At 40.3% G+C, this 27,340-nt stretch overlaps 1 protein-coding gene and 1 long non-coding RNA gene across 2 annotated transcripts in view; one reads left to right on the top strand and one right to left on the bottom strand.

Annotated features, from left to right (window-relative positions):
• The window catches only part of DNAI3 (dynein axonemal intermediate chain 3), an 82,185-nt gene extending 67,124 nt beyond the window's left edge, over positions 1-15,061 (top strand). Inside the window, exons 19-23 of the mRNA XM_060625657.3 lie at positions 5,060-5,190; positions 7,539-7,743; positions 9,341-9,432; positions 10,760-10,882; positions 14,811-15,061. Coding sequence (XP_060481640.1) covers positions 5,060-5,190; positions 7,539-7,743; positions 9,341-9,432; positions 10,760-10,882; positions 14,811-14,954 — 695 coding nt within the window. The 3' untranslated portion in view covers positions 14,955-15,061. The remainder of the gene's footprint in view (positions 1-5,059; positions 5,191-7,538; positions 7,744-9,340; positions 9,433-10,759; positions 10,883-14,810) is intronic.
• Positions 1-26,264, bottom strand: part of LOC132673202 (uncharacterized) — a 39,587-nt gene extending 13,323 nt beyond the window's left edge. Inside the window, exons 1-2 of the long non-coding RNA XR_013557530.1 lie at positions 26,162-26,264; positions 18,561-18,685 (exon numbers count right to left, since the gene is read on the bottom strand). This is a non-coding gene — a long non-coding RNA (uncharacterized LOC132673202). The remainder of the gene's footprint in view (positions 1-18,560; positions 18,686-26,161) is intronic.
• Between the last annotated feature and the right edge of the window lie 1,076 nt (positions 26,265-27,340).

The following is a 27,340-nucleotide window of genomic DNA, read 5'->3' as shown; positions in this document are numbered from 1 at the left end:
TTATAAGCTAAGTTTACAATGATCTTGACAACTTCAGAACAGTATGAAGAAGCAGCAGTAGGACTCTGCTCTCAGGCCGGGCCTGGTGCTGTCCATGTGTTCCTCCGTTCCCAGGGCCCCACACTCTGGGCAGCTGAGCAGACATATGGGGGCCACGCATAGCTCTGAGCAGGAATCAAGAGTTCAGGCTCCCCAATAAGCTAAGCTCCCTGTCAAAGCTCAGAGCCTTGAGGTTTGCTACAATTACAACTACTTATTTAAAGGCTTGGATTTTATCTTGGCATGAAAACTTATTCGAGCCACACTTCAAAATGTGGAATAACCATAAGTACAGGAAGAGGCAGCTGCTGGGACTGCTAGAATACCATGGAGCAGTGAGGTGGAGCAGCCAGGCTAGGTTTGCACAAGGGGTACTGGTCAGTCCTACCGGAGGTTAGGACAGTGGGCATGTGAGTGATTGAAAGGAGTCGGAGGTCAGAGATACAGCCTGCAGGGGACAACTGCTGGGTCTCAGGTCTCTGCCTCAAACTTCACTCCCTCCACTTCTATCTACTGAGTCTGGCTCGGCAGAGTGGAGTCTGCCTTAGACCTGGGAAGGCTTGCTTTCCCAGCACTGCCTCCAGGGTAGCCATATTAACCTGGAAACAAAAGTACTCCCAGTTTTCTGACCTAGAACTTCCGGCCAGAAACCCAAATGTGTGTTAGTGGTAAGAGTGGGGCATTGAGAGAGAATCAGATGTGACCCAAGGAAAGGTCAAATGCTTGCAGAACCGAGACTGATTTTCCACTTTCTATTCATTTTGAATTCCATGATTTAAAAGTTGAACTCAAAATTATATATCAGATGTAATGAATTACATTCAGCTACTTGTATGCTTATTCATGTATCTGTTTATTCAATAAGTCATGAATATTAATTGTGCACATATTGCATGCACATGGCAACTGTCTCTACTGTCCTGCTGGGACACAAATCGAGACCTTGATGCCATGAATTGGTTATGCACTGGTGTTCTATCTGATCTCAGAGACTTTCTTGGGGTCTTACCATAGAGTCAGATTCTTAAACTGCTTTGGAGGTGAACCCTGACAAAAAGGGCTAGTTATTTATTTTAAATGGATTTTATTCCATTTATAGAATAACCAATGACAATAAACTTAGAAACCCAAGAGTTTATGTTTGAAACTTACTGATGTTTTTTCTTTCTTTCTTACTTTCATTCATTCATCAATTCATTAATGATAACCTAATCTGTGCCAGACACTGGGGATGCAAAGATGAACAAGATATCAGGGCGCCTGTGTGGCTCAGTTGGTTAACCATTCAACTCTTGATTTTGGCTCAGGTCATAATCTCATGGTGTGTAGGATTCTCTCTCCCTCTCTCTCTGCCCCTCCTCTGCCCAGGTGTGTAAGCACTCACTCTCTCTCTCTCTCTCTCAAAAGAAATAAACATTAAAAAAAAAAAAAGATGAACAAGATATTATCCTCTCCCAGAGGAGTTCCATGATCTATTAGAAAAGCCAAAAACATAAACAAATGATGACATTACACTGTCATTAGTGCTATGGTTAGAAGCAAACACAGAGTGATATGGGAACCCAGAAAGGGACCAACTCTCTTGTGCTATTAAGAAAGGGCTCCACTGAAGAGAGATAGTTGAACCGGATCTTAAAGGGTGGATTGCAATTTTCCAGTTGAAGAAAGACATGCTAAGTAGAAGGAATAATAAATGCAAAAACATGGAAGCCCAAAAGAGCAGTGGACAATTAGGAAACAGGGTGATCTCCTAGCCAAAGCATAGCCCATAGAGAGGGCAGCAGGAGAGGTACCAGGAAGGACAATTGGGTCCAAATGGCTAAGAGCCTTGAGTGCCTAATAAGCTCTGAACCTTATCCTGGTGCCACCAGTATAATCAGAAAATCACTCTGGCAGGAAAGCATAGCTGGATTAATTTATTGGTGTGACTTACAGTAGAAGTAGGATGACCACCAGCAATAATCTAGATGAGAGATGGAGAGGACTAAGTACAGGCATGGTAACAGGGATGTGCAGCAGAGGAAATATAAGAGAGAGTTAGCAGTCACCATGGCAGGATTTTGTGACCAATGGGATGTGGGTTAGTAAAGAAGAAGAAGAGTTGCTTTTAATTTCTTGACATATAGTTCACTGCAAAAACAAACAACAACAACAACAACAACAACAACAAAAAACGGGAAATAGCTTTAACCACTTACTTGAAGTCTACTTTTAAATCATCACAATACTTTAAAATACTTTAAAATCATCAGTCAAGCATTTTGTAACATGGAAAGCCAAACAACACTGTTGTTCCCATTGAATAATGGTTGAGATTCAGAGAAATTCAATGTATAGACTCTCTAAATTGTGCACTGCTTTCCTTATTACATTCTGTGAACTGGCAGTGTTTTCCTTAGGAGCTGCCAGCCTAATGTTTTTTGTAAACACCGTGGAGTGTGCCTGAGTAAAGATGAGGCCGTTACTGGGACCCAGTCCTTCTTGATTTGCTAGGAACCCCATATTCTTATCAACAACAAGGCAGGAAGGAGAATTTCCTCTTCTAAGAAAAAGGTTCTGAAAGATATATTACCCTGAATGAGATATGTGTGATAAGTCCAAATCAAACAAAATTTCCAGATGATCTAAGTGACAAGCCAGAAAAAAAAAATACAGGTGAATGATGACAATTGACATAATTATTTCATGTGCTCTACTCACAAATGGGCACATGCCATGTTTCAGGCACTCTTCCAAGTACTTTCCATGGATTAGTTCACTAATCCTCACAGCAACCCTATGGGGTAGCATCGCCAGGGTTTGAACCTAGGCACTCTATGCTCTTAATCACATCACTGTCCTGAATCTTGCATTAGATAATGATTCTGGAAACTACTTCTTTGTTTATTGTAATTTTCTCATAGCAACTTGGCCTGGGGCCGCTGGTACTCCAGTTAATAACTTAAGGACAGCTCTATTCATTGCTAAATGGAACTAAAGGTCCTTAAAAGTATAAAGGGAAGGAAAAGATATAATAATAATATAATAATTTTTAGACTGTGGCAAAATATACATAAATGTGAAATTTACCATCTTAACTATTTTTAAGTTGATAATGTACTATTGAGTACGTTCACATTGTTGTGCAACCAATCTCCAGGACTGTTTCCATTTTGTAAAACTAAAACTCTGCACCAGTGAAACACTAGCTCCTATTCCCCTCTCCCCTCAGCCTCTGGCAGCCACCATTTATGTTTTGTCTCTATGAGTGTGGTTACTGTAGATACCTCACGTAAGTGGAATTGTGCAGTATCTTTGTGACTGGTTTCTTTCCCTAAACAGAATATCCTCAAGTTTTACCCATGTTGTAGCATATGTTGGAATGTCCTTCCTTTGGAAGGATGAATAATATTCCATTGTACGTGTGTGTCATATTTTGTTTATTCCCTCATCTGTTCACGGACACTTGGGTTGCTTCCACATTTCGGCTATTGCAAATAATGCTGCTATGAATATGAGTGGACAAATATCTCTTTGAAATTCTACTTTATGAGCAAGATTCAGTAGGGGTGTGTGTGTGTGTGTGTGTGTGTGTGTGTGTGTGTGTTTCTGCTTAATGTTTCCATGGGGTTCTGAGAAAAAAAAAATCCAGCTTTCATATAGCTATCAATATGATGGGATTCACAATAAGTTCATGATTTGGATATAAAGTAGTCAGACATCATGGTTTGGCCTAGATAGGCTCTTATCTTTGTGGCCATCCCTGCAGTGGGTGTGGGCAGCAAGGAGTGGGGAGGAGCCAGCTCTGCAGCCAGACCTGGGGGAGAGGAGACCCAAGCAATGGTGGGGTAGACACCTTAGGGGAAAGGAGGACCCCTGGGTTGGAGCAGAGACTAAAGGGAACTCTTGATCTTAATGTCCAAACCTGCTTCCCCTTTAGTGTTCCTAGTGGCAATAAATGGAAACTCCACTGAGCTGGTTGCTCCTGCCAGAAGCCAGTCATTCTCAGCCGTCCTGCTCAAGCCATCTCTAAGTCTTGTCAATTCCAGCTTGCAAATATTTGTTGATCATCCACTTTTCTCCATGTACCTTCATCCAAGCCACCATGCTCTTTCACCAGAACTACTTCCTATGGAGTCCTCTCTTTTCTTCTACCTGTTGTTAATCCATTCTCTTCACAGCAGTCAGAGAATCTTTGGAAATCAGTCAGATTGTCTTCTGGGCCTAAAGGCCTTTTTTGAAACACATTATGCTTAGAAAATAATCTAAACTCCTGTCCTACAAGGGCCTGCATGGTCTGGACCCTCCTGGTCCCTGTCTGTTTCATATGTCTCATGCTGGGATTACCAGACTTCAGTCTTACTGTCTTCCTCAAATGTATAAAGGCACTAAGCACTTCTCTCCACAGGACTCCAGTGTGTGTTGTTCCCCCGGTCTGGAATATTCCTCTACATTAAAATGTTCCCACACCAAAGTGCTACAAAGGACTAAAGGACTCATCTTCAGAGAAGTCTTTTCTGCTCATCAATTCAAATTATGGATGTCCCTTGTTATCTATCTTGTAATTTCCCCCCCATAACACTTTTAACATATTTTTATTATATACTTTGGGATTTGTTTATTGGATATTGGATATTGTTTATTGAGTATCTGTCTTTTCCATTAGACTGTAAGCTCCATGCTGGCGGTATCACGTTCATTTATTAACCATTGTTTACCCAGCCATCTACAGTACCTATAGGTACATATGGGTAATCCACAAATATATTTTGAGCAACTAAATGAATGAATGAATAAATAAATAAGAACATGAAGTATTCCTTTGAACTGGAAAAATGACCTTGATGGAAATTCTCTGGACTTTCCATAAAAAGAGGAAGAGCTGTCCCTTGACAGATTCATTTACCCCAACTGACCTCTGGTTATCTACTCTTGGAGCCCATTAATCAGGACCTGTCCGTCTACTGGAGGTCTGACCATCCATCATGCGGGAATGTAAACACTATTATTAACGATGAAATGGCCTTTTCCACCCCAACAGCAAAGAAGCCAGTGAGCCTTTATGCCGTCCATGATGGAGCTGTCCACACTGTTCAGAGGTCACCTTTTTACAAGGACATTATCCTCACCATTGGAGGATGGAACCTGGCCATCTGGAAAGAAGGTATTACGGTAAGTTGCCTGAAAAATGGAAGAGTGGGTGTGTGGTCCTTTGTTACTGAGAAAGACAATGGGAACAACAGACTGTTCTGACATAACAGAGCCCTGGGGACACTTTTTAGAGAAATTAGAACAGATGGCTTGGGGTCCAGCTTGTCAACAGAACCACTGTAAGCCCTTTGAAAACACAACAATTTGCCTTTCTTTCCTGAGGGAAGGAAACAATATTTACGTCTCTTGCTAAGATCTAACAGTCTTTTCTTCACAATATGTATTGTGGGCGGTTGATTGGCTTTATGGTTTTCCTCCCCCTTAAAATACATGATGGAATGCTAGTTACTGTCTGAAGTCCAAGGAGAAGCATTGGGTCTGTCAACTTTGCTTCTGCACCAGGAATATGTCCACAGGTTTAGAATGGGGGAGTAAGCAAGCTAAGGGGTCTGTCTGTTGCCAGGAGACCAGACACATGCATGGGCCACAGTGGGCCAGTGCCAGAATTCTGGCAGCCAGGATTAGGAGAGGGCCTGGTTCCAGGCAAATAGAAATTAAATTGCCAAAAACTGGAAAGACTGATAAAATCCAGTGAAGCAAGGGTGTGTGAAAATCAGTATGGCATGTCTCTTCAGTGTGCAATTTAAGAAGATTTATCAAAATCTGGGGTGCCTGGGTGGCTCAGTCGGTTAAGCATCGATCTCTTGGTTTCAGCTCAGGTCATGATCTCATGACTCATGGGTTCAAGCCCCAAGTCAGGTTCTGCAATGACACCACAAAGCCTGCTTGGGATTCTTTCTCTCCCTCTCTCTGCCCTTTCTCTTCTCATGCTCTCTCTCTCAAAATAAATAAATAAACTTAAAAAAAATATTATCAAAATCTGAAATATATATTTTTTATTTCATAGCTGTAATATTTATATATTCTTTGAAAAATAATCACATACATAATAATAAATTTATATTTATACAAATACATATTCTTTAGCAAAGAATATATGTTCTTTGAATAAAATGAATAAAAATATCCATATTCTTTAATAAAGAATATATATAAATTCTTTTTTATTTTTTTATTTATTTAAAAAAATTTAATGTTTATTTATTTTTGAGACAGAGATAGACAGAGCATGAGTGGGGGAGGAGCAGACAGAGAGGGAGACACAGAATCCAAAGCAGGCTCCAGGCTCTGAGCTGTCAGCACAGAGCCCAGTGCGGGGTTCAAACTCACAAACTGCGAGATCATGATCTGAGGTGAGGTTGGATGCTTAACCGACTGAGCCACCCAGGAGCCCCAAGAATATATATATTCTTTAAATAAAGTGATAAAATATACATATACATATTCTTTGACCTAACTCTTTCACTTCTCAAACTCTAATTTACACAAATAACTGTGTGAACATATGTATCAGTTTGTCGTTGAAATAATTGTAAACTACTTAAAGCAATCATCCACAAAAGGACTTCTACTTTATACCAATGTACTTCCATATGTTCAATTTTTTTTTTTTACAGTGAAAAAGTATCAGTTTTGTAATTAAAGAAAAAGAAAATTTAGGCAAGATTGTCCATAGACAATTCAGGGGTCAGGAACCTGGTTACCCACAGAAATGGAAGGAGCTGGGCGAGGTGGGCAAGAACAGAATTGGAGTGTCACCTCTAAGGAGTCCATGAATCTGAAACATTCTTCATTCTCCACAAGAAAGTTTCTTATACATGTCTTGGACGGTAGGAAACAGCCCCACGGTTTAGTTTAGTCTCTTCAGGTATAAGGAGGTAAATGGGTACACTTAATCGCCAAGTGGAGCAGGACAGTGGGAAGAAAGCACATTCTGATTTTTTCTCTGTATGAAAACCCCCCAAAGAGGACAAATTATCCATGGTAAAGAAAAGAGAAGATGATCTTGTAATGCTTTGCTGGTCTAAAGTCTTTTCCAAATAGGATTTATAAGGCATTGGATGCAGCGCACAGCTGGAACTGACTTTCTATTTGCTCTTTTTCTGGCTGCCAAAGTTGTTTCCATGGGAAACAGACACCCAACAGCAAAATAAAGACATAAGCAAAATTTCCTTATAACCTTTATTTATCTAACTAACATCCACCAATCTCCGGCTTGACTGGAAGGTTTGATCTTTTCTAAAAAGCAACTCAAATAAGAAAAAAAAAATCATCAAAAAATACACAGGAAGGAAAAGAGTTGGCATTATGTAAAACCCTACAAGAAAAAGAAATGAGAGTTCTGAGTGGGCATAATTTCTGCTATTCCATGATCATAGCCATCTGAGTGTACTTAAAGGAAATCATTATGAATACACATTAGGTAATAACAAAAGCTTTCATGTGTCTTTTTAAAAATTTGTTTAAAGACTGGACCCCTCCTTCAGTCATGCTGTGCACCAAAAAGGTACACAGCAGGCCACTGGTCCCTGACAAGGCCTGGAGTCTTCTATATTGGCCGAGAAGATGGATACATCGATATCTGGGACCTTCTGGAGAAAACCCATGAGCCAGCCCAGTCACAAAACATCTGCATAACCATGATCACCTACATCAAACCCTGGACTTTTACTGGTATGTTAATTCTGATTAAATGACCTAAGTTATTTTGCTTCTTGGGGGGTAACTCAGGAACATTTTGACATTCATCTGGAAAGTCTCTAATCTTTTTTTCTCAGGTTTTTGTTTTTCTGTCCATCCCATCCCATCCTTCCTCTTCCCTTCTTTCCCCTTTCTTCTTGCACTCAAACTTTGGATACAACCTGCGTTTCTCTCATTGTTTTCTTCATCAATGATTATTTCTGAGGCATATTTAGTATGACAAGCAGAGGCTGATTTTGAACCACAAAATGAAGAGCATCCTTATCTTCTCCAGGTCAGACAGGATGATCCATAAATCTTTGCTACCTTTTGCTGCTTTTTTTCCCAAATGGAATCATTCTTGTATCTTTATTTTTTCATTATGTCACAAGTTTTCAATATTTTATAATTTGGGGGGCTTTTCCCTAGACAATATCAAGAGTTCTTTTCATGAGATCAAATGACTCTCTGGGGTCATTTATCTATTTAAACTTTAACCTTTAAACTAATTATGAGGAAAAAACATGTATAACAAAGCAAGCAGAAATTCGAGGATGTTTCCTTGGAAAGCTGGAATTGATATCCTTTGTCCTAATTTATTTGTTTTACTCAAGCGCTACTTTCTATGTAAACCCAGTATATTTGCCACTTTTAAAAGAAGTTTCAGGGCACCTGGGTGGCTCAGTCATTTGTGTCCAACTCTTGATTTTGGCTCAGGTCATGATCCCAGGATCATGGGAAAGAGCCCAGCATCAGGCTCCGCACTGAGTATGGAGCCTGCTTGGTGTTCTCTCTCTCTATCCCTCTGCCCCTCACAACCACTAGCATGTTCTCTCTCTCTTTCTCTAAAATAAAAAAATAAAAGTTTCCCTTTCACAGGTGTACAGGCATAAAATTGTCTTTCCATGCATTTCTCTCTTTGAAATATTACATTTAGAAATTCAGTCTTCAAAATTTCTAGAATGTCACAGTCCAGCTATTGCTTAGTCATATGTGTCATCAGAGTATTTTTTTTTTCATCTTTGCTATAAAACATTGCTTTTGTACATATCCAGGGATTATGAGTCTAGGATTTAACAATTTAAACCAAACCTTCTGAGAATGAGAAAAAGAAAAAAAAACCTATGATAAGATAGAAAATTAAAATTCTTAAAAACATTCTTTGTGTTTATAGTGGTATCCTTTAGCCCTTAGTGAGTCTTTGGTGAAAATTGGCTTCATGATTTTTCTTTGAAAATCTTTCCCTGTGTTATCTCCACTTCTCAAGTCTGCCCAGTGGCCCAGCCACACAGAGGGTCAACCTCAGTAAGGAGCCACACTCCTTACATAAGCACCAAGAAGACAAGATTTGAAGTGGGCAGGGTGGCTGACAAAGGCTCAGGGTCTCCACTTTCATGTCATCAACTGGAAAAGATGATTTTTATACGTTAATATGGTCCTCAGTCATTAATGTCTGATGAAGATGCCAAGATTACTGTAACCACAACAGGTCATTTGGAAGACCACAACACCAAACACATTTCACGTTTAACCTCCAGTATGGATTTCTGACTGTTGAGTTGTTTTCTCCCCCATTTTCTGGATCTTTCAGCTAAGCAGCAATTTATAGCCATAGCTGATTATTATGGAACACTGCATATATTGGAAATTCCTTGGACATTAAGTCACCCTTCCACCAATGAGGTTAGTAACTTTTGGCTCTGAGGATTTATGTGACCAGATATTGCTGAGGCATGTTTTAGAAGTGTTTAGAAATGACAGCATTTTTGCTATGTGAGAAAACAAAAGAAGCGTACAATCCAAAATAAGGGGATGTATTTCTGTTGTATGAATTACATAGCTTGGAACCACAAAAAAACAAATGTGCTGAAAGAGAAGGCAAGTAAATGAAGCCCAGATTCAGAAAATTGATTTGGGGGCACCTAGGTGGTTCAGTCAGTTAAGCGTCTGACTTCGGCTCAGGTCACGATCTCATAGTTCGTGAGTTTGAGCACCACAGTGGGCTCTCTGCTGTCAGCACAGAGCCCGCTTCAGATCCTCTGGCTCTCTCTCTCTCTGCCCCTCCCCTGATCATGCTCGCTTGTTCTCTCTCTCTCTCTCTCTCTCTCTCTTTCTCTCTCTCTCATAAATAAAAACATTAAAAACATTTTTAAAGCAAAGAATTGATTTGGGGATTCATAAGATATCATTTTCAGGTTGTAACTGAAGCACAGGACTCCTATTTTAGTGACGCCCTTCCTGGAGGCCCAGTTAACATTTTGATACATCTCTCCATCACCCACCTCTACCCCATCTCCCCCCAACTTTTTGTACTGCAGGCAGCATGGCTGAGGGGGCAGTCTTCTACCCCTCTATAGGCACCACCCAAAGGTTTCAAGTAATGTTAATACTGGGAGATAAAAAGAAAATCAGAGAATAGAAATACATAAATATATATACAGCCAACATTAAATATAGAGATTGCAATCCATTACAAGTCCCAACATCAGCCTAGTTCCTGGCAAGCAGAAAGTTTCCCTCCCTTGGCCTCCTTGCCCAAGGTCTCTTTCCTGATGTTGCTGCTTCTGTTCTTAATGTGCACACACTAAGTCCTCCAGGGGACCAGGAACTCAGCTCTGCTTCCAGTCCCTTTAGGGTTTATACTGATAACCTCATCTGGGTTTTCCAAGTTTGGTTGATGATATGAACCTTTCCTCAGGCTTAGAAGTGAGAAGCAAGAAAAGTGAAAAGATCAATCCCTGAGTATTTCTTTTACAAAATAGTAATTTTTTGTTGCTCTCTCTTTCTGACCCCACTCCTTTCATGGAATCCTCCGATTTGCAGGGCCCTGAACCTAAGCACAGTAGCCCCCTCATTGAGCTCGCTCTTCTGGCAATGGGCCTATGGGCAGTATCCCAAAGCAGGCAAGCCACCTAATGAATTAAAAGTAGCAGGAATTCTTCTAGAGCCCTGTGAAGAATATGGGGACTTCCATGTGGGCTCCCCTCTCACGGGCCTGTGCTTCTAACAGGCATCAAGTATGAGCTACTACTTTGAAAGAGAAGTCAAGCATCTGGAATATGTAGAACAGCGCAAGAAAATTCGTGAACAAGAAAAGAAGGAAATGGAGCTGGAACTTGAGAAGAAAAAAACCGTAAGTGAAATTTCAGAAACAAAAGTCATTGCCGTCCTCTAACCCCAGTGGAAATATGTACGTTTGGCTTATTCCACAGTTTCAGTAGGAAAATTATGCCTCTTCACATTCTTCTCTTGTTCTCGTGAGAGTCAAGAGGGTATTTCTCTGATTTCCTAGTTTGCCAGGAATGATAGCTATCAATTGAACAACTACCTAGATTCTATTCAACTTAAGTTTCTGAAATTTTCCATTATTTCCAAGTCCTTTAGATACAAAGGCACCTAATATGATTTATAGATATAATGATTCAAAATTTGGCATCTTTCATTATATAGAATTTCAACATCTGGTTAATAATACATTAAACAGGTCCTACACAGGACACTTGGCTGGCTCAGTCAGTAAAGCATCAGATTCTTGATCTCAGGTAGTGAGTTCGAGTCCCACACTGGGTGCAGAGATTACTTTAAAAAAATAATAAAAAGAGGGGCGCCTGGGTGGCGCAGTCGGTTAAGCGTCCGACTTCAGCCAGGTCACGATCTCGCGGTCCGCGAGTTCGAGCCCCGCGTCAGGCTCTGGGCTGATGGCTCGGAGCCTGGAGCCTGTTTCCAATTCTGTATCTCCCTCTCTCTCTGCCCCTCCCCCGTTCATGCTCTGTCTCTCTCTGTCCCAAAAATAAAAAATTAAAAAAAAAAAAAATAATAAAAAGAAAAACAGGTAGCGCAAAAAGAGTGGAATATAGAATCAAGACACGTGGGCTCAAATCCCAGTTCCACCACTACCAGCTATGAGATCTGGAGTAAGGCTCGTATCATTGCCAGGCTTCAGTTCTTGTCTTGAAAATGGGAATACCGGGGCGCCTGGGTGGCTCAGTTGGTTGAGCATCTGACTTCAGCTCAGGTCATGATCTCGCAGTTCGTGAGTTTGGGCCCTGCATAGGGCTCTCTGCTGTCAGAGCTGTCAGCACGTCGGATCCTCCGTCCCCTCTCTCTCTGTCCCTCCCCCACTCGTGCACATGCTTTCTCTCGCGCGTGCTCTTTCAAAAATAAATAAACATTAAAGAAAACTTTTTTAAATTAAAAATAGACCTACCCTATGACCTGGCAATAGCACTGCTAGGAATTTACCCAAGGGATACAGGAGTACTGATGCATAGGGGCACTTGTACCCCAATGTTTATAGCAGCACTCTCAACAATAGCCAAATTATGGAAAGAGCCTAAATGTCCATCAACTGATGAATGGATAAAGAAATTGTGGTTTATATACACAATGGAGTACTACATGGCAATGAGAAAGAATGAAATATGGCCCTTTGTAGCAACGTGGATGGAACTGGAGAGTGTGATGCTAAGTGAAATAAGCCATACAGAGAAAGACAGATACCATATGTTTTCACTCTTATGTGGATCCTGAGAAACTTAACAGGAACCCATGGGGGAGGGGAAGGAAAAAAAAAAAAAAAAGGAGGTTAGAGTGGGAGAGAGCCAAAGCATAAGAGACTGTTAAAAACTGAGAACAAACTGAGGGTTGATGGGGGGTGGGAGGGAGGGCAGGGTGGGTGATGGGTATTGAGGAGGGTACCTATTGGGATGAGCACTGGGTGTTGTATGGAAACCAATTTGACAATAAACTTCATATATTGAAAAAATAAAATAAAATAAACTTTTTAAAATGGGAATACTGATAACTACCTTTTAGGATTAGGCTTTCAGTTCAGGAACCTGACAAATAGTAGACTTTCAGTAAATGGGAACCAGTATATAGACAGATAGATATGAATTTTACTATAATACAATATATGGGAGCTACAAAGTTTGAGATAGAGGAGAATTTGGTAGAGGACACATCCTTCTACCAGAAAGGAAACCGAAGCTCTGAAGCCCCTCACCTTCCTGTTTCCCAGCCTCTGTTTGATATGAATTCTGTCACTCCATTGGTCTCTCCTCACCCACTGGGAGTGGGGCCTTGAAATAGTCTGTGAATTCAGCTCTTCTCTCTTTTGTCACGAGGGGTCATCTCAGTCTGTATTTCTACTTCTCTCTTGCTCCTTCCCTTCCTAGGCCTTTTGTCACCAGCAATTTCACCACTGATCCCATTTATAGATTCCTTATAGCCAAATATATAACCTCCTCCAACACTGTTATTCATGTGAGACCCTGGGTCTCAATTAAAAGCATGAGCATGTGGAAATTTTAATGTTAACGTTATCACTTATTGCTAGACATGTTAGTGTAATAAAAACAGGGGGCCTCATTTCAAAAACATGGTTTAGTGGTCACAAGGCATGAAAGAATACCAATTAATTAACTTTCCCTTGTTTCCCTTGCTACAGAAAATTGGCCTTCTTCTGTTTTTTTGCACACTCACAAATACCGATTGAAATTCTGTTGTGTAAAATAACCTGACACCCTTCCTTTACGCCAGCAATTATCCATGATTACTGTCAGTGTTTAAATACCATAGCGACAGCTCCTAATTATCCACATCAGTGGAAGCAAGTAGACTGGTGGATAATCCAAAATTAATTTGCATATAAAATACTTGTAAAACACCTAAATATTATAATAATCATATCTTGAAATTGTATAATGATGTGCTTGAGTTTCCAAAATCTCTCCAACTTCTTGTAACTGAGTTTATTTCCATTTGACATATTACCCTCTTTTTTTTTTTTTTTTTAAGTTTATTTATTTTGAGAGAGAAAGCATGAGCAAGAGCAGGGGAGGGGCAGAGAGAGAGGGAGACAGAGGATCTGAAGCAGGCTCTGCACCGTCAGCGCAGAGTCTGATGAGGGGCTCAAACGCATAAATGGTGAGATTGTGACCTGAGCTGAAATCAAGAGTTGGACGCTTAACTGACTGAGCCAACCCCAGGCACCCCTGGGGCTCTTTTAAGTAGAGCTACCACTTGTCAAATTTTCTCTGGAACTAGATTGGGGATAAGTGAATGGGTTTAAAAGGGCTCCTCTGTTACATTTAGAACATGAAAATTGTCACCAAGAAAAAACAACTAATGTTGTGAGAAATATCTTCTAAGGAGCAACTACTGATAAAAGGGAAAATGGGAACAAACTGTAACAACCTTAGAGGACTGTAGCAGAGATTAAATGAGTTAAAATGTTTATAGCACTTAGCCAGGAACTGGCACAGAGAAAACAGTAGTAAGTGTTCACTGCTATTATTGCAGAAGGCACGGGAAGAACGCACATCCATCCAGCAAGGCTTGTCTGAATGAATGCCCTGCAGTTGCCAGGGATTGCGTTGTATACATTGATCCACAAATCTGAGGAAAACCATACACCTATCTCTTTGCAAACACTGAGTCTGAATACAGCTCACCTCTTGAAAAATAATAGCAATCACAGCTCTAACAGCACATAAAATGGGAATTTTTCTAACTGAAATTTCAGCTGGAGACCCAAAGCTGGAAAAAGTAGCAGTTTCCATGTGACCCATAAGCTATGCCACCTACACAGGACTTGATAGTGGGAGGAATTCAAAAGACTTCTGCAACCTCTAGTCAATTATCCACACTCCAGGCTCCCCGAGGGACCCAAGAGTCATGAGGAAGAAGACTAGAAAAGGGGTTTTTGTTTTTATTTTTGGAGAGAGGTGTCAAAGGGCCATGTGTTACCCACTTCTCAGTTCTCCATGAGGAGACCTTCATGAGAGCACTGCTAGAGAAGAGTTGCAGGCCACGATGGAGAACTGGCCTCCAGCAGGAGGCTTCCTGAGCCATGGAAATGTGCACACACTTCTCCACTCTATCTCTGCCACTCCCCCTTGGGAGCCAGCAGCTATTCTCCCTCCTGTGCCAGAGATGCCCTCCCACAAACCCCTCCCAGAGAGCAGCGGCTAGGCCAACTGCTCAAAACTAGCCCCTTCTTTCCTTTGGTATTTCTAGCTGTCAATGTTTTATTGGCATGATTTGGTTTTTCACCCTAGAAAACATATCAGAAGTCAAAAGAACAGATGGAGGCTGAATTGAAAGCAGACTATGACAATTACTTAGAACTGGAAAAGAACACCCTCATCAACCTCGGCCTCATCAAAGTGCCAGAGACGATGTCATTCATGGAGTTGATGTAGAAAAGCTTTCTGCAGGGGTGTTTGGGGCCTTGGTAGGACTTTGTTTTCTTTTTATTCATTATTTTTTATGTAAGGTGAGCTAGCAAATTAAACATTGAATAGGTTTATTTGTAAGTATTAGCCTTTTATTTCACTAAAATTAAAACTTGATTTATCACAACAAGATCTGTTTTGATTTTTGGATTGAATGTGTACCGAACTTTGTACTGAATATGAAGGTTACCAATAATGAAAGTTTCATTTTCTTCTAGTAACATAGAGCTTCAGACATCTCCTTCACCCCCAGGCCTTGACATCCATTTAGAGCCCCTAATCCCAGAGAGAAATGGAAATCAAACTTTGCTCCCAATTATCAAGTTGGTTTGGCTGCCCCTCCAAACACTGCTCTCCCCAGGCCCCTGACAGATGGGAGGGCTATGTGCTAAATAAAGTATTAGCAAATGGAATCTAGAAATATATGTAAAAGAAAGGATACTACATAAAGATCATGTTGGGTTTACCCGAAGAATATAAGGTTAATTTAACAGTAGAAAGAAAATAAGTCAGTGACTGATTAAAGGAGAGAATTTATGATACCAAATGGACACAGAAAAACACGTGATAAAATTCAACATCTGTTCATGACAAAACAACAATAAATTCTTAGCAGTTACAAAAAGAAGGGGAATCTAAAACAATCCTACAGTAACATCGTCCTTAAAGGCAAAAAACTGAAAGTTTTCTTCCACGATGTGGAACAAGGCACAGTGCCCACGGTCCGTCCTCCAGTCAATGTTGTACTTGGGGGGGTGGGGGGGGGTTGGTTAACCAGTATGGGCACAAAAAGGAGACAGCATGTGAAACAGAGTTGCAAAAGAGCTTGGTGTGTCTCAACCAGAGGTTCAATGTCACAGGAAAGTAACTGGCATGGGAGGTAAGTTTGCAGGGAGGGTAGCAGGAGATGAGACTGGAAAAGTAGCTTGGAGCCAGATTGTGAAGGTTCCCAGAACCTAAACTCAAGAGGCTGAATTATAGTTTGCAAATAATGGGGAATTAATAGAAGGGCTAAGCAGGAAGGTGACACAATCAGCTTTATTTTTAGGAAGATAAGGGACGGATTAGGGTGGGGAGAAGTGAATGGCAGGAAATCCTATTAGGAGGCATAAGTGGTGGTTCCAGGTAAGGGATTAGCACGTGCTGTACGGAAGCTTACTGTGAAAATAGACCTGAAAGGCTGGTTGGATGGGGAATACAAGACAAAGGATGATGCCAAAGTTTTTAAGTTACTGGAGGACATTAAACTCAAAGTTATTTATCTCCAAAGTCAGGTAGATAATAGCACTTAACCGTCTGTGTGCCTTTGGACAGATGACTTATCTCTGTGAAACAGATTCCCCTACTATCCAGTCAGGTGAGGGTATTTACTTTGCAACATTTTCACAAGGGGTAAATGAGCACCTGCAGATAAGGTGATGGTACCCAGCACATGTTAGTATCATTATTATTGGAATGTCCCAAGGCTCATCCTTGCACTTGAACTATATTTCTTTCTCTTTCATGTATCCCTCCTTCCTTCCTTCCTTCTTCCTTCCTTTTCTTCCTTCCTTCCTTCCTCCCTCCCTCCCTCCCTCCCAACCCTCCTCTCTCTCCCTGTCCTTCTTTCTTTTTTTTCTTTCTTTGTTTCTTTCTTTGTTTCTTTTTCTTCCTTCCTTCCTTCCTTCCTTCCTCCCTCCCTCCCTCCCTCCCTCCCAACACTCCTCCCTTTTTTTCTTTGCTTGCTTGCTTGCTTGCTTTCTGACCCACACTTATGTCTTATGTAAATCCATCCAATCTCATAGCTTCCAATACTGCTTATATCCCTGGTATGAACTTCTCCCACAAAAGCAAGAACTGTATATCCATTTGACTATTTAATGTCTCCACTTGGATATATAATAGACATCTCAAATTTAAACATGTCCAAAATTGAGGGCCTAGATTTCCCTTCAAAACCCATTCTCACTGTAGTTCTCCTAATTACCTTGCTTTCAGTTGCTCAGGCAAAAACCTAGACATCATCCATCATTTTTCTCCTCTCTCAATCCATACCCAATCCGTGAACAAATCCTGTTGACAACAGCTTCAAAATACATCTAGAACCTGGTCACTTCTCTCCTTCTCCCTTGCTGCCACCTTGATCCAAGCTACCACCATCACCAGCTTGGCTTTTTGCAGTAGCTTCCTAACTGTACTCCCTGCTTTCACCCTTGCCCCCTTCAATCTGTCTCAACAGCAGCCACACAGAACTTTTAAATGAAAGGCAGAGACTGTCATTCTTCCTCTCAGCTCCTCCTTGGCTTCCCAGCTCACTCAGAGCATGAGCCAAAGGCTTTACTGGGACCGGCAGGCCCTCGTGTGATCAGGCTGTCCATTGTCACTCTGGTTTCATCTCTCTCTCCTCACCTACGTCACAGCACCCCAGTCATGCCAGCCGCCTCCAATTCCCCAAACATACAAGGCATGTTCCTGTCCCAGGGCATTTGTGCTTGCTATTCTGCACTTTCTCTGGCAATTTTCCCTATTTTTTTTTTCATGTCTTGCCCCAAAGAAAAACATAATGTTTTGAGTCCTATGCTGTGCCTGGCTCTACAATTTTAAACAGGTGTTCAGGGTAGGTGTTACTGGGAAGGTGACATTTGAGCAAAGATCTGAAGAGGGTGAGGGATTTGCTACTGTAGTCTTCTAGGAGAAGCATTTTCATGACTCAGTCCTCTGTCTCCACCCCAGCAGACTTCTGCTCAGGTCTCCTGGACAGAACTGAGTTGTGTGGACACCTCTTAGGGCAGAAGAAGCTGGGACCATGGAGAACAGGAGTGTCATGATTGTGTGACATAAGCCATTAGCTGGGGCTGGTTCATTGTTTTCTCAAACAAAACAGGGTTTTATTAGCATAGAAGAAGGGGGTAAGGGATATTGAATAAGCGTCTGCCTTAGGGTTATCAAATAAAGAGCTTAGTATAGTGCCTAGCATAGAGCAAGCAGTAAATTTTTGCCTCTATTTTACCTAATTTACATGTACAACATGATTATAATATTCTTGCTATAGAAACTAAACATGGGGTTCATGTTTATCTTGCTTATGATAGCAGTTATCGTCAGTTCAGTATGATATTTTTATTGTGTGTTTATAACCTTAATTTTCCTCATCATCTCACCAGCCTATGGCCACCAATGGGGTCACACCAACAGCCACAGCCCAAGTTTCATGGGATCTTGCCCCACCCACTTATCTGGTATCTCAAAGTGTCCCCAGGTGTGTCCTGTAGTTCCTGGGATGAAGGACTCACATATGTTCAAAAACAAGCCTACAACCAGCAGGCACTCAAGGCTCCCTTCTCTCAATATACTAGAGCTGCCTAATGGCCCGTAACATGGCAGAAAGGGGATGGGACAATGACTCTGTGTCAGTTCAGGTTCAGCATGAAGCTAACGCCAAGGTAAGACTACATGTACAGGATATTTATTGGTAGAGAGAACGAAGAAGCCAGGGAGAGCCTTTAGACCTCACTGCAAGTCTGGTGTGTATGGAAGGAGAGAGGGAAGGAAAAAGGTTGGGATGGGATGGGTCAGACTACTCAGAATGCTCACCTTTCTCGGACTCCGAGGCTTTGGAACTCAGGCCAATGCACTGTGCTGTCTCCCCCTTTTCTGGGATGAGTTCTCTCCGAGGGCTCTTCAGTTCACACTGGGGCTCAAGCTGAGAAGCTAACCTCCTATAATGGAAGATGTGGGAATACTAGGTATGAATGAAAATGGAGCTAACTGGTGTGCCTCCTTCCAGTTCCCATGGCTCCAGTCCTTTCCCCAGCTGCCCACTCCTTCCTAACTACCCTGTGGTAAGTCTTCTGTTTCTGCACTTCAGTCTTTTGATCTGACATGCATTGTAGTGAAAATAAAAAGGGCTTTGGGATCCAGCCTCATCATCCTAGGCAAACTGCACTGTCCCCTAAGTCTTAGTTATACCATCTGCAAATAGGGGATAATTATAGCTACCTCACCCAAAGGTGATGTGTATAAAATAACTGGCACTCAGTGGGTGCTTAATGTTGACTCCTTTTCTTGTTTAGCCTCAGGTACTCTGTCTCACAGACACACACACACACACACACACACACCCCCCAGAGAAAACATAGTGTTTCTTCTTGGTCCTATGTAATAATCTCTGATTTTAATATTGTTAACAATAATGCTAATGTCTCTCACACTCAAATATGCTGTAAGCAGTGATTCTGCACACCTAATCTAATATTAGCCTTGACCATTTTAATATGAGACCAGACATGTTGGATGTACTATTTAAAATTTAAACAGCAGCTCTATTTTTTGCACAACTTAAAATGCTATGGCTACTTAGAAAATTAACCATTCTAATAATACGTGATTTTTTAGGTTAAATTTAATTATCATTCAGCTTTATAAGCTGCTTTTTGCCCACCCAGAAATGTTGTATAATTAAACGAGCATATTTTTTGGGTCCTCAGATAACCATATCATCTGGGTGCACTTCAGATGCAAAAGCTATTGGCTCCAGTAGATGGTGGTCAGTGGCCTGGGTAAACTCCCACAGCTTCACTAATCCACCACTGTAAATAATTAACATTTCCCTGTGCCCTCTACCCCTGAGCGTTGCTTGGGGTAGGCCACGTTCCACCCAGTTGCTAGGTTGCCATCACCAGGTTAGATACCATGTAACTGAGCAAGGCTCCTAGGGCGGAAATTAAATATCTTAGTGAAGGGCAAATTAAACCCTGTGTGATGAATTCATTCCTTCCATGGCTGATGAGCTGTTTGAGGGTCACAGGCCATGGAAAACAACTGCACACCATCAGAGTAGAATCCCAAATACCAAAGAAACTAACCTTAAAACTTTATTGGGGAAATGATGGTTAAAAAATAAATAAATAAGTGTAACTGCTTCCAAATGCTCTCTTATTCACAAGTATGACATTAAAAATATATGCAGTATGGTAACTGTGTTTCCCTGCAATAATACCAATATTCCAAACTTAAAAGGACAGAAGATAAGATTTTTCTAAGTCACTTGTACATGCAATATTCTGGGCTGTTTTTATTCTTTTTTTCTTAAAGAAGAGAAGGGAAGAAAATGTAAAATAGGAGATTTCACATTCTTCCCTGTCAGTTCAAAATAGTTCTTCCAGACTGAAGCCATATATTTTTTTTTAATTTTATTTATGTATTTATTTTGAGAGAGGAGAGGATTGGGGGCGGGGAGGGGGAAAGAGAGAGAGAGAGAGAGAGAGGATATTTTATCTTAAGCAGGCTTCCTGCCCAGTATGGAGTCTGATGTGGGGCTTAATCTCACAACCATGAGATTATGACCTCAACCAAAATCAAGTGTCAGACCTTAACAGACTGAGCCACCCACGTGTCCCCTGAAGCCATTTAAAAAAAAATTTTTTTTTTTAACATTTATTTACTTTTGAGACAGAGAGAGACAGAGCATGAACGGGGGAGGGGCAGAGAGAGAGGGAGACACAGAATCGGAAGCAGGCTCCAGGCTCTGAGCCATCAGCCCAGAGCCCGACGCAGGGCTCGAACTCAGGGACCACGAGATCGTGACCTGAGCTGAAGTCGGACGCTTAACTGACTGAGCCACCCAGGTGCCCCTGAAGCCATTTTTTAAAGAATAATTATCCTTTTAAAAAATTTTTCAAAAAAAAAAAAAAAAAAGGGAAAGAAAAGAAAACAGCACCAAGTCAAATCTAATATACAGCAAGTGTCTGCTTTATTTTGGTTTTAGTAAATAAGTTAAATCTATAGTTATTTTTCACTTTTAATGAAGTTTCTGGACTGAATGGATCTAAATCTCACAAAAAGCCAGAATCAACTCCCAATGACACAGAATCTAAGTAGGAGTCATTCTGGTAATGAAGCTATGCATCTAGAGGGATCTTGTCCTCAGAAATAATACACTGTAGACAGAATTTGAAAACAACAACAAAAAACAAAAAAAAACAAAAAAAACAAAAAGAAAAAAGAAAAAAAACCCAAAAAACTCTGTATCAGTTCATTATGAGAATCTTAATCTCAGTTGATTGAGAGTCCCAGAAAATCTGGGCAGGGAGAAAGGTGACGGAGGTTACCAATGCTTGTGAAATGTCTATGTGTACCTCCACATTTTCCATCCTCTTTGGCAGTTAGATTTGAGCCTGTGCCTGATTTCTAATTAACAGAACATGGGTAGAAATGGATAGAAGCCACCTCCAGGCTTGGCTTTACCTCATCTTGTGAAAGCCTCCAACTGTTATGTGTTTCAGACACCATGTTTATAATGTAAAGTTTCTCAACCTGTTTCAGACTTTACACAAGCAGTCAATAAACCTTTATTGTATTAAACAACTGATGTATCAGGGTTTATTTGTCACCACTCTATAGCCAAGCCCATCATGATGAATGCAGGTGGATTAGAGAATACTCAGCCTCATTAGAACGCATGTGCACAACAGTTAGTTGGAAATCAGGAATTGGACTTAAATCTGTGCACATCTAATGAGACACTAGAAACATTTTAACAGCCATAACTAAAGATATCAAAAGAAAGCACAACTTTCTTATATTGGAAAATACCTCTATCTATAAACCATACACTAGATTCCAAGCAAATTCCAGCTTGTTCAGTAAGCAGGTGAATTGAGATTGGCATATCACTCCAAATCCCATGCTTTTATTAAATAGTCAACACTAACGTTAGAGTGGTCATTTAAAAATCAAATCTGAACCCCATCATTTCCCTCCTTAAAACGTTTCAACAGGCCCTTTTTGCCCTCAGGATAGGGTGCAAGTTCTTTATTGTTAACATAGCCCTGCTTGCTTTTTAAGCCCTTCTTTTACAGGTTTGGCTTCTCTACTTCCCCTTCAGACATTTCAGTCCACACTGTTTTCCACACATTCTATGCTCTCTCTCACCTCTGCTTCCTGGAAGATGCTATTCCTGTTCCATGAGTAAATAAAGCTACCAAGAATTTTCAAAATGCCCTAAAAATGAATTAACATCTAATGCAGTGCAACAAAATCCACATACATTTAAAAAATGATTTATATGTATTCCTCCTATAGGAAATGAACAGTGCTCATAAGAATTTGTTTTAGAGACTATAACAGGAATTGACAATGTGATACTAATAGTTTTCAAAGTCACAAAGTAAGACAACTATCTGGATCCTAATCAGAGCTTTGGAATTAGAGACAATTCTGAGCACTCAGTCCCTTACAAGCTTTAGTAATTTAACCTTGACAAGTTTCTGCTGTGGCAAAATAAATTCTCAAAAGTGGCCACAGCGAAATTTCCCATCCCACATTGCCATACCCCCATCAAGAGATAGCCTCTATTTCCCCTCTCCTTGAAATTGTGACTTTGCGATTTCTTCAAAGAATAGAATGCAGCAGAAATGACACTGAATGACTTCTGAACCCAGGTCATAAAGGGCAACACAGATACAGCTTCTGCCTGGCTCTCTCATTGGAAACTCACCCTAGGAACCCAGCTACCGTGTTGTGAGGAAGCCCAGGCTACATGGACAGGGCACATGGAGGTGTTCTGGTTGACAACTCCAAGTAAGATTTCAGCCAGTGACCAGCACCAACCACCGTACATGTGGCATGAACAAGCCTTCAGATAATTCCAGGCCTGAGCTGTCAAGCTACCCCGGCTGTTGCTGATTGGAGCAGAGATGAGCTATTCCTGCCAAGACCTGTCTAAACTCAGGTTTGTGAACATGTCAGCAAAGTAAATTTTGTCATTATTTAAAGCCATTAAGTTTTGGTATGGTTTGTTATGCAGCAGTAGGTAACTGGAAAAACCACCTCATTTTGGTTCTCGTGAGGATTAAGTGAAATAGAACATAGAAAACTCCCTATGGATTGTCTGAAACACAGTGAATGTTAGTTACCTATAATGTGTCCATAACTATGGCAATTACCTCAAAATAGGATATTTATTTATTTCTATCCCTACTTTGTTTAAGAATTATAAAGAAGCAGGGGTGCCTGAGTGGCCCAGTCAGTTGAGCATCTGACTTTGGCTCAGGTCATGATCTTATGGTTTGTGGGTTCGAGCCCCGCGTTGGGCTCTGTGCTGACAGCTCAGAGCCTGGAGCCTGCTTCAGTTTCTGTGTCTTCCTCTCTCTCTGCCCCTCCCCTGCTCACACTCTGTCTCTCAAAAATAAATAAATGTTAAAAAATTAAAAGAAAAAAAGAATTATAAAGAAGCATACTGTATTTTCTGCTTTCAATGCATATAATCCAGTAAGACAATAAGCTATGTATTCAAATTATTACAATATAAAACAGAGTAAAATTAGTGCTATGTATCTTAAAATTTGATACAAGTCTTTAATAAATATCACACTGTGAATTTTGGAAACCTCTGGTGAGTGGGATTGCATTTAAGTACGAGACAAGGAGAAGACCAGAGGAGCTTGGAAGAATGGGCTTTCAACTACATGCTCTTCTGTATTGTTGGAATTACTACAGGAAACATGCATTTATTTTTTATTATCCTTCTTTTTATTGAACTATTACTTACAAACAGTGAAGAGCACAAATTGTAAGTGTGTAGCTAACTTAATTTTTAATTATGTATACACCCATGTAACCATTATCCAAACATGCATTATATGAGTTCAGTCAGAACTTTCTGTTACTATAGATTAGTTTGCATTTTCTATAACTTCATATAAATGGAATCATATGGTATGAACTTATTTTTGTCTTATTCTTTCACTTTTGAGATCCGTTCTTGTTTTGTATATTAATATTCTATTACCTTTTTTTGCTAAATAGTATTCCATTGTAGGGACATACCACAATTTGTTTGGTAGACATTTGGGTTCATGGTTTCCAGCTTGGGGCTACTATAAATTAATCTTCTATGATCATTTCTGTGCAAGTTGTTTTATGAACATATGTTTTCATTTTTCTTGGATAAATATCTAGGAGTAGAATGTCTGGCTCATATGGTGTATATGTGTTCAACTTTTTAAGATATCGCCAAATGTTTCCAAAGTAGGTATGCTATTTTATATTTCCACCAACAGTGTACGAAAGTTCTAGTTCCTCCTCATTCTTGCTAGTATGATCACTCTTTTAAAATTTAGCAATTCTAGTTGGTGTGCAGTGGTATCTCATTGCAGTTTTAATTAGCATTTCCCTAATGACTAATGATGTTGAGCTTATTTTCATGTGTTTATTTCCATCCACATGTCTTCTTTCATGAAGTATTTATTCACATATGTTGTTCATTATTCTTGAAGGGTTTTTTTTGTTTTTGTTTTTGCTTTTTTAGTAATTGAGATTTCAGAGTTCCTTATATATTCTGGATGCAAGTCTTTTACCAGATACATGCAAATATTGACTTTTGGTCTGTGGTTTATCTTCTCATTCTCTTAATAGTGTCTTTCAAAGGGCAGAAATTTTTAATTTTGATGAAGTTCAATTTATCAATTTGGTTTTTTATAGTTTATGTTTTGTTGACTTCTCTAAGAAATCTTTGCATAACCAAGGTTTTCTTCTAGAAGTTTTATACTTCCAGGCTTTACATTTAAATCTATGATCCATTTCACATTGATTTTCATGTATGGTATAATTTTTATATATGGATCAATGTTTTTTTGGTTTGGGGGGAGTTTGCATATAAATATCCAATTATTCCAGCACTATTTCTCGAAAAGACTGTCCTTTTTCCACTGGATTGCCTTAGTAAAAAATCAGTTGTGTATCAGAGAAAGACAGATACCGTATGATTTCACTTATCTGTGGAATCTAAAAAACAAAACAAACAAATAAATGACTGAAATACAGAGAACAAACTGGTGGTTGCCAGAGGTGAGGTGGGTCGGTGAGGATGGGCACAACAGATGATGGGGATTAAGAGACACAAACTTTCAGTTATAAAATAAATATAATCACGGTGATATAAAGTACAGCATAGGAAATATAGTCAACAATATTGTAAATAACACTGGTGACAGATGGTGACTACACTTATTGTGGTGAGTTCTGAGTAATATACAGAATTGTCAAATCAATATGTTGTACAGCTGAAACTAATATAACACTGCATTTCAATTATACTTCAACAATAAAATTTTTTTAAAAAGTCAGTGGTCCATATATGTAGGGTCTATTTCTGAACTCCACTATGTTCCGTAGATTTGTCTATCCTGACACCAATACCATACTGTCTTGATTACTGTTGCTTTAAAAGACATCTTAAAATCAGATAGTGTCGTCTTCCAAAGTCATTATTTTTTTTTCAAGGTTGCTTTGGCCTTTGTATGTATATTTATGTTAATTTACACACGCAATTCTGACTTACTCTGACTTTTATAAAGTTTCCACTAGGTGATTTACTAGAGTTCAACCCCATTGTGACTCAGGCCCTGTGTAATTGCACTATGGATATAGCTGATAATGGCTTAATTGATATTCCATGGTGACTGAGGATTTAAGCAGATGAGGGCAACTGAGATGGTTAATAAAAAACCTGGCAGTCTTTTGGAAGCAAACATGACATGCAACTGTAGCAGCAGCATCCAGGGAGCTGAGAGTTAACAGAAGAAACAGAGAGAAACCAAAAGAGTTTCTCTAATATTTTCATATGCATACTCTTTACATTTAATAAACTCCTATTTTAAAATAAAGTATAAATAAACCCTACCATCATTAATGCTTTTATGTTATTTATTTATTTATTTATTTATTTATTTTGAGAGAGAGAGAGAGAGAGAGACAGAGAGAGAGCATGAGCAGGGGAGGGGCAGAGAGAGAGGGAGAGAGAGAATCCCAAGCAGGCTCTGCGCCGTCAGCATGGAACCTAAAGTGGGGCTTAATCCCTTGAACCGTGTGAGTCAGGGCTTAACCAACTGAGCCACCCAGGCACCTCGACACCCTAGCGTCTTAATCAGATGATAAGACTGCGTATTTATACAGAACCAAGTGGAAGGTAAGTTTTACTTATAGGCAGAGGAGGAGGCAGATTCTGCTACTGGGCACAGTGGGAAAAGGCAAGACTGGTCGTGGTACCTGAGGCTCAAGGCACCAGAGCTGGCACATGTCCACAGCAGATTGAGGAGGAAAAAATTTTATCAAGAGAAGCAAGAATATGCCCAATTTTGGCCACTTTGCCCGTTGACCAGGATGCCCAATGGCAGCCATTGCTTAGCAATTACCTGGAAAATCCTTGCATGTTGGTTTTGGCTGCCAATACACACTTCTATTTCCTGTTCCATTTGACAAAGGGTCCCAAAGTTCATCCTGTGACATTTGGTCACTATAGGAGGAAGCAATAGAAGGTAATTGTTAGGGAATAACATCCTGTACCTCTCCTGTTTCCGTAAAAGGGAGGTAACTTCATTTCTCAAGAGGAAGGAGTATGGGAGGATCGCTTCCAGCTTTTCTCTGCCTCCCTCACTTAACTGTTCTCCAAGTCACAAAGATTGACTCATCTGACTGGTAAACTGAGCAGGACTTGAGCTTGCTTGCCTGGGAGCCTTCTGTGTTCTCTTACCCACAGGGCCAGCCTGTCTGTAATATGTACATTTTTGAATTGTTTTTTAGCACTGAAAAGTTGTACCCCTGCCAGGAGAGGCTTGTTTTTAACTAACTCTACAGTGATTGGGTGGGAATGATCGGATCACAGGTAATGTAGGAAGAAGCCTAATTGGTCACAGACCCAAGTTATATTCTACAGCTTACCTTCATCCGTGGTAAATCTGGTATTTTGATCTCCATATGTCTGGCTCCTAGGTCTTGGTTCTAATTTCAGGAAGGAAAAATAGGTATGTTGTTGGTCTCCTACCACACCTATGTTAACATAGAGGGGGGTTGGGGAAGATAGGTTGGTAGGAGAGGGTTAAAACAATAAGAGGAAACAAAATGAAAAAGAAAATATGGTCAGAGCCATGGTTCTGATAGGTCCCCAAACCTCAAGCAACAAGGATTAGGCTTTGGCTCTGTTCCTGCCAGTGTGAGGTCTGCAGAGCAGCTGGGGTTGACAAACACAGGGCTCATGAGGAATGTGTTCCACTTGGGACACAATCTCAGATGGGCTTCAGACAGACCCTTCCTCACCCTGCTCTCTCTCGCCATTGTCAGCTCAAGATGAGACTTAGGCAAGTCTAGATGTAGTGTTTTTGTCCCTTAAAAAGAGAACAGCCTAATATCATCTGTGTGTCTAACCTCCAATGCAGATTTGACTTTTCTTGTGCCCCAATATTTGTGAAAGGAAAGGGGGAAGGATGGGGGCTATAACTTGGTATTTCCCTTAGTATGCAAGCCAAGGTATACAATATGAACTTACTTTTGTGTATAGAAAAAAAATATGGCCAACTTGTTTATGACAAATCATA

This window comes from Panthera onca, chromosome C1, assembly GCF_046562875.1.
Source record: "Panthera onca isolate mPanOnc1 chromosome C1, mPanOnc1 haplotype 2, whole genome shotgun sequence".
Taxonomy (NCBI): domain Eukaryota; kingdom Metazoa; phylum Chordata; class Mammalia; order Carnivora; family Felidae; genus Panthera; species Panthera onca.
Note: the sequence above shows the minus strand (reverse complement) of the source record. Positions and strands in the feature narration are given on the sequence as shown.